General features: G+C 44.8%; 2 protein-coding genes across 2 annotated transcripts; both read left to right on the top strand.

The window, feature by feature from the left end:
- Positions 1 to 2,082: 2,082 nt before the first annotated feature.
- Positions 2,083 to 4,772, top strand: LOC104440214 (cytochrome b6-f complex iron-sulfur subunit, chloroplastic). Its single transcript, XM_010053180.3, has 5 exons — positions 2,083 to 2,243; positions 2,344 to 2,585; positions 3,626 to 3,743; positions 3,907 to 4,089; positions 4,435 to 4,772. Exons 1-5 carry the CDS (start codon positions 2,205 to 2,207, stop codon positions 4,534 to 4,536), a joined length of 684 nt encoding a protein of 227 aa, XP_010051482.1. The 5' UTR covers positions 2,083 to 2,204; the 3' UTR covers positions 4,537 to 4,772.
- Positions 4,773 to 5,449: 677 nt separating this feature from the next.
- LOC104456668 (tryptophan decarboxylase TDC2) lies at positions 5,450 to 6,961 on the top strand. The gene has a single exon (XM_010071525.2). The coding sequence runs from the start codon at positions 5,450 to 5,452 to the stop codon at positions 6,959 to 6,961; it is 1,512 nt and encodes a 503-aa protein (XP_010069827.2).
- Positions 6,962 to 7,926: the final 965 nt, after the last annotated feature.

Raw genomic sequence — 7,926 nt, forward strand, 5'->3', positions numbered from 1 at the left:
CGTCGCCTAAACCATCTTTCTCAACCTTAAGCAATCGTGAACCCGCACATTGCGTGAGATTTGCAATGAATAAATGTTCACTTATTTATCTACATGTAGTATGTCCATGTAAAAGGGTAAATCTAATTCGAATGCGAAACCCCATTTGCAATATTTAATATTTCACAATCGAGTTGGATTTTGCGACTTCAACTACTTCCTCATCATCCAACACAAATACTAGTAAATTCATGTAGGTAATGTGCGAACAGATAATTGATTTTTTGTTATTTATAGAAATCAATAGCAAACTACGTTTTAATTGAGACAAAATGAAATAAATGAATAACGAGCCGGCCGTCGATTTAATGATTATCTACTTATGTCAAGTCATTGAAGAAAGGGAGCTTTTGTTCCCAACTTGTAGCTTCTAGCTACATTGTGGTAGAAAATCCAAAAAGCGATTAACTAAAATTGCTTTGATCTTTACAATTAAAATGAAAAGTTCAAGTCATAGTCAAGAAAAAGGATTCGTAAATCTCACTAAGTTGAGATCAGTAACTAAATGTGAAACACATACTCTACATCAAGACATTAAAAGCGCACATGATAACCATTCAATTTATAATTAGAACTATTTTTTTATTATCGTAAACAGGTTTTGAATAAAAATTTGTTTAATAATGCAATTTTATTTTTCTATATCGTGGAACAAATTTTTAGTTTGGAAATAAGTTTGGAACAGAAATAAAATGTAAAAACTTTTTATTTCTCTATTCCCAAAATAGAAATAAGAAATAAAAACTCATATTATCACTCGCCATGCTACTAGTCGATCGACTACCGATCATTGGTCACCGACCAATTGTCATACACCGGTCACCGTCCATTGCCATTCGAGAAGGATAAATTTTGATTCTATTTTGAAAACAAAAATTCTATCTCATTATCAAACACGTATTTTTACTAAAAACTCATATGAATAATATAAATGGGAAAAGTACCAAAATCGTTATAAACCTTTTACATTAGTACTAATTCAGTTATAAACCTTTTTATTTGACCAATTTAGTCCTAAATATTTTCACATTAGTACCAATTTAGTCCATCAGACTAATTTAAGCCGAAATTATTGACATGGCAGCCGATGGTCTTGTGTAGCGCCATATGAACAAATTTTATAATTTTTTATATTCTTTCATTTTTTTAAATTATTATTTTTTTCTCTTTTTCCTTTTCCCCACCCCTTTGCCGGCAAGGTCGTCGGCCACAGGTTTATCAGGGGAAGGGATGCCGCACTCTCGTCAACCACAGGCGAGAGTGTCAGCCCTTGCCCAAATCCAAGCGAGGGCCGAAACCCTCACCTATTGGTCAACGAGGGCCTCCGCATCCTCGGTGAGGGTCGCTACATCCTCATCAGCCACAGGCAAGAGTGCGAAGGTCCACACTCATGGTGGGCGAGAGCCACAACGCCACATGCGAGGCCACTGTGGCCCTCACCGGCTACAAGTGAGGGCTACCGCGCCCTCACTTGTGGCCAATGAGGGCCAAAGGCACTTGCTGACCAACGGGCGAGGGTTTCAGCCCTAGCCTAGATTTGGGTAGGGGCCAACGCCCTCGCTTGTGGCCAGCAAGGACGTGGCGGCCCTTGCCAGTGGCCGGCAATGGTCAGCCAGCAGACCTCGCCGGTCAAGGGATAAATAGAAAGGAAAAAGAAAAAAATAAAAATTTAAAAATATATAAAAATTTATAAAATTTATCCACGTGGTGCCATATAAGATCGCCGACGGCCACGTCAGCAATTTTCAATTTAAATTAGCTAGATGGACTGCATTTATACCAATGTGAAAATATTTAGAATTAAATTGGTATCAGTACAAAAAGTTTAGGATTTTTTGATATTTTTCCCTAATATAAATAGAAAAATATATTCCTAGAATAGATATTGATTTATGAAATATCAAACACAATTATCTGTTGATAATAACTCTCGAAATTCCTGAAAAAAATCAATTGATTTGTTCATACACGATCGCTTTTCCCTCGGATTTTATCGAACAGGCGAAAAGCAAGACCAGGGCCGAAATGGGGGGAATTTTTGTGGCAACCGTGCGCCCCTTTCGCCTTATCTACTGTCAGCAGTTGTGGTCGTTAATACATCCTGAAAGCCGACCAGCCAAGCCTCCCTCCTTCAGTCATCGAGAAGCTCTTCCAGCTCTACCGCCATGGCAGGCACCGTCCTTTCCCCAGCAAACCCATCGCAGGTGATAGTTCTGTACTCTCTTTAGCCTTTTACCTTTCTGGGTTTTTCCTCTTTTCGTGCAATTGTACCGAGTGGGAAAGAAAGCTCCGTTCTTTGCGCAGCTATGCTCTTCGAGGAGCGCCATCTTCTCTGCTTCGCCCAAGGGCTTGACGAGAACCCACCACTTAGCGGTGGTTAGAGAGAAGGGGATGAAGGTGAAGTGCCAGGCGACGAGCGTGCCTGCGGATGATCGAGTGCCCGACATGGAGAAGAGGAATCTCTTGAATCTGCTGCTTCTGGGCGCCCTCTCTCTCCCCACTGCCGGCATGCTAGTCCCCTACGGCTCCTTCCTTGCCCCTCCTGGGTTAGTATAGTTTCTCTCCTTTTCCTCTCCCTTTCGTTCTTGTGAGAAAACTTATGTGTTTATATGGTTGTTACTTCTTCTTGCGAGGGTTCTTCACTGAGGGGGTGTGCGTGTGTGATTTGATCGATGTTCTGGAAATGGGGTTTTGCGGCTTTGTTGTTTCGCTACTTAGGTGTCTGTTAAAAGGGCAGTGTTGAATTACACTGAAATGAGTGATGCGGATTTCGATTTGATTTCCGAGGAAATCCTGCATGCCCATTTCTAGCATTATTTCTGGTCCTTAATCTCTAGGAATGGGTCACTGTTACACCTCCGATTAGGCTAAAGAATCTGAAATTAGAGAGGCCTTAGCAGGGGTTTCACACGTCGCAAAGGTGAAATCTTCGTTCACCCTTGTGTTTGGTGGGTGCAAGTAAAGCTACTTCTGTGGAAAGCAGGTCTTGAGGAATAATTTGTAATTTTCTTGCTTCCTACTTTCTTGTGTGGGCTGCTCCATGAGCATCGTGCCCAACTCCTTTGGCTTGTATTGATGAATCCTTCCGCATCCTAAGTTTCCTAGCAAAGTAGCTTAGCTTCATTTGGTAGCAGGAACGAACTCAATCTTACTACACAGGTGATGGAACGAGTCTGAAAAATAGGAGTTTGTCACTATACAGTGCTCCTAAGAGGATCGTGTAGGTCTTCTAGAACCTATTGGTGAAAAGAGCATAGATGTTTTTGGGCCGACCAGAGCACTAAATCAATCCAACAATCTGTTCTTAACAAAAAATGTGGTGGGATATTCGAAGATCTGATTTTGTGTATGCTTCATTGATTTCACTACTGCCTACCTTATATTGATTGTATTGTCTTGTCTTCTGAATTTGTATTGGCCCAAAATTTCTCTCTCAAACTGCAAACATCTTGCTTAAAAATCCTACAACATCAGAGATCTATCTATACAGTTAGGCAAGCATTGTGTGAACTCCCACCCTTCGCAACACTTGTAATATATTGGTAGAGTTGTTCTCTGATGTAATCTGGATGACTACATCGTACAGATCAGGAGGTGGAGGCGGTGGAACAATTGCAAAGGATGCCATTGGAAATGATGTCATTGCTGAACAATGGCTAAAGGAACATAATCCTGGGGACCGGACTCTCACTCAGGGATTGAAGGTAAGTTTCTCATTAAAAGCCATACAGTTATGCTAAACAGCAGTTAAAACCTGCCTCTCTGTTTTTTTTTTCTTTTGCCCGTGCATCATGTTAACCGAGGCTGGAAAGATCATAAGGTTATACGATGAAGTGGAACAGACTCTGAATTGATACTTGTCCCCAGGGAGATCCAACTTACCTTGTCGTGGAGAAAGACAGGACACTTGCAACGTACGGAATCAACGCCGTATGCACTCACCTGGGATGTGTTGTTCCATGGAATACAGCTGAGAACAAGTTCCTCTGCCCCTGCCACGGTTCCCAGTACAATGACCAAGGCAGGGTTGTGAGGGGACCTGCTCCTTTGGTAAGTAAACAACCCCTCTACTTATTACTTCCAACTACTATCTTTGCATGTGTAGATGCAATCGGACATGTATATGGTTGCATTACACAGACATAAGTATTCTCCTTTTGTGTTGAGTTTCACTGTGATGCATTTTGGTTTGCCCTGTGGTTATTATTTTCATATGTTGGGCTGCCTGAAACTATAAATATGAACTCAAATCCTAGCAAACTATAGAACGAATGAGAACACCATGTAATGCCAACTTCAGCAAGCTCCATTGGCAGCTTGAGATTCTAGCACAAGTCCCTCAATTGTCTTTGCAGACAGTTCACTTGCATTGACTAACATTCTTCATTGAAACAGTCCTTGGCATTGGCTCATTGCGACATAGATGATGGGAAAGTAGTGTTTGTACCCTGGACAGAAACAGATTTCAGAACTGGGGATGCTCCATGGTGGGCTTGAGCTTCCTCTCTCAGGTTCGAGCTGTATTGTCCCTCAGATGACACTGTATCCATCGAAGCTGAGTTTGTATATCTGTCCACTCCTATCATTCACAATGTATGTATCTTGTAAAGATGGCTGAACGCTGCAACGGCCATCAAACTATTTTGCTTCATATCCTGTTTAATGTACGATACATCTTTCTTTCATGATAACTGTACACTCGTATTCGGAAGAGTTCTACTCGTAGCCGGAAACCCATATCACCTGAGGTGTCCTCGATCTTTTGCTGATGTTACTGTTACCGGTATTTGAACTCATTGTCTAGTCGAAGATGGTCTCTCCTACTCTGTATGCACGAACTCGCACGCACTGCGAGAGCGAGCGAGCGAGCGAGAGAGAGAGAGAGAGAGAGAGCGGGGGGTAGGGCAGGTGGCTCTGTTGGGTCGGGGTGGGGAAAGTCAAAGGATGCTTCTTTTTCCTCTCACATGGCTTTTCCCAGAAACTTGAAGTGTCCTGAATATGACATTTCGCTCTCTCTGATCTTTTGACATTTGAAAGCCAATGCATGCGCAAGATCTGTCTTGACAGAGAGCCCCTATGTGCCGTTGACTCCCAACTCATTTACAACCCTTATAAAAGCAGAGCCGATGTAGTCCATTTAATCGTTCATGGCTGAACAACAATCAATCTCCATCAATGTAAGAGACTCCTGACAATGTAGGACCTTGCTGTTGTCTCAAAGTTGCCAAAAAATTGCATCAAAAGCAAAACTATTTGAAAACTCCAAACGTTACATTTTCATAAACGCATTATATTCCCTTCTGTCCCTTTGCAGCACTTACTTTTGCTCTCCATTTATGCACTTTCCCTTTGCTTCGTACCATTCTTCTCTTCACCGCCACAGCCAAAGATTCCGGTTTCTTGCTTGCATATGGGTAGTCTCGGTTCAGGTTGCGGCAATTCTCGCCACTTTAAGCCTTTAGACCCTGAAGAATTTCGCGCTCAAGCTCATCAAATGGTCGACTTTATAGCCGACTACTACAAACAAGTTGAGACCTACCCGGTCCTCAGTCAAGTCCAACCGGGTTACCTCCGTGCCTGCTTGCCCGAATCTGCGCCGTATCGACCGGAGCCATTGGATTCTATCCTCATGGATGTTCGGAGCTGTATCATGCCGGGCATGACTCACTGGCTGAGCCCGAGCTTCTTTGCGTTCTTCCCTGCCACGGTGAGCACCGCTGCCTTTCTAGGAGAAATGCTGTGCACGTGCTTCAATTCCGTCGGCTTCACCTGGCTCGCTTCTCCAGCAGCAACCGAGCTCGAGATGGTCGTCATGGATTGGCTCGCTCGCATGCTCAAGCTCCCCAAGTCCTTCATGTTCGCCGGCACCGGGGGCGGCGTGATTCAGAACACCACCAGCGAGTCCATCCTCGTCACCCTCGTCGCCGCGAGGGACCGAGCATTCAACACGATCGGCATCGAGAGCTTACGAAAGCTGGTCGTCTACGGCTCCGACCAGACTCATTCTACGTTCACAAAGACTTGCAAGCTGGCGGGAATACATCCATGCAACATAAGGTCGATTCCCACCTCGTTTCATACCCATTTCGCTCTCTCCCACGTTCTGCTCCGCAAGGTCGTCGAAGCCGACGTGGCGGCCGGGCTGGTCCCGCTCTACGTTTGCGCGACCGCGGGGACGACGTCGACCGCGGCCGTCGACCCGATCGAGCAGATCGCCGACGTGGCGAACGAATACGGCATGTGGCTCCACGTGGACGCCGCCTACGGCGGCAGCGCGTGCATATGCCCCGAGTTCCGGCACTACTTGAACGGGATCGAGCGGGCCGACTCGCTGAGCCTGAGCCCGCACAAGTGGCTGCTCAGTTATCTGGACTGCTGTTGCTTGTGGGTGAAGGAACCGGGCTCGCTGGTGAGGGCCCTGAGCACGGACCCGGAGTACTTGCGAAACGGGCCGAGCAGGTCGGGCTCCGTCGTGGACTACAAGGACTGGCAGGTGGGCACGGGCCGGCGGTTCAAGTCGCTCCGCCTCTGGCTCGTTCTGCGCAGCTACGGCGTCGCGAACCTCCAGGGGCACATCCGGTCTGACGTGCGGATGGCCGGGCTATTCGAGGGGTTCGTGAAGTCGGACCGCCGGTTCGAGGTGGTGGCGCCGAGGCTGTTCGCGCTGGTGTGCTTCCGGGTCGTCCCGCGGCGCCGGCGGGTCCGGCCGGGGGAGGCGGACGCGATGAACCGGAAGCTGCTGGAGTGGGTGAACTCGACGGGCCGGGTGTACATGACGCACACGGTGGTGGGAGGGGTGTACGTGCTGAGGTTCGCGGTGGGGGCCACCCTCACCGAGGAGCGCCACGTGGTTGCCGCGTGGAATCTGATCAGGGAAGGAGCTGACTCGTTGCTTAAAAATGCACATTCCTTGTGTACTTAATGGACTCAAAAGACAAAGGTCAGTGTGATTTTTCCTATCTTGGGTTATATCCAATTTGACAATGACTGTTGATGATAATGGATTTCGTATGATTCATCGAATAGGATAATGTCCATCCATTTCGTTTACCCAATTCATTTGGGAATAATTTTCCTTTGATCATAGCGTCGTTACTATCGATACATAAGCGTCATCAAAACACATAAGAGTTTTGAGGATGCATTGACATATGTTATGAACATTTCGATCAATTGAAGAAAAAATAGTAGCAGGAAATCCATTTTTTCATCCAACTTCCAAGAGGATATTGATATCGAAATTGCCTTTTTAAAATTGGAGAGTTTCACTCCTTGAGCAAGAAAAGTGGATGCGTTACATAATTGAGGTATCCAAGACCAGGTGGAAGCCAAGATTAGGAATTATTCATTTTGCTCTAGTCCTTTCTAACCTACATTCTCCTACGTGTTGTCCTGGTTAGTGCACGTGTGGGATAGCTTGTGGTTCAGCTATGAGGCTCCACTTACAGCTCCTCCTTCTTTTTCTTCTTTGCGGAAAGTATATATTTTATTCATATCTCAAACTAATATATGAAACGTTCGAAATAAAACAAATTTTAAATTGAAAATAAAATAGTAAAGCCACAAACTGCTGTGATAAATACACTATCATCCTACAAGAATGGATCTATCGCAGCATTAAAACAAAACAAATGACAATTGATCACTAAATCTCGCATCATCATCGATGGTAAATCTCTTTCTCCTATAAATTACAGACTATTCAATGAGCAATGCACGCCTAATTGAGTGTCCTTAGCACCATCACTGTACAGAGAAATCAAAAACAGGTTGAATAAGCTCCCAAATTTAGATTTTGATTGAGAGAAGTTGAACGAGCACAGAAACGCTTATAAGGCACTTCTAGAATTTAGATTGGGAAATGAGAGATTTCAAAATTCAGAAGAG

The sequence above is a fragment of the Eucalyptus grandis genome, chromosome 1, assembly GCF_016545825.1.
Source record: "Eucalyptus grandis isolate ANBG69807.140 chromosome 1, ASM1654582v1, whole genome shotgun sequence".
NCBI lineage: Eukaryota > Viridiplantae > Streptophyta > Magnoliopsida > Myrtales > Myrtaceae > Eucalyptus > Eucalyptus grandis.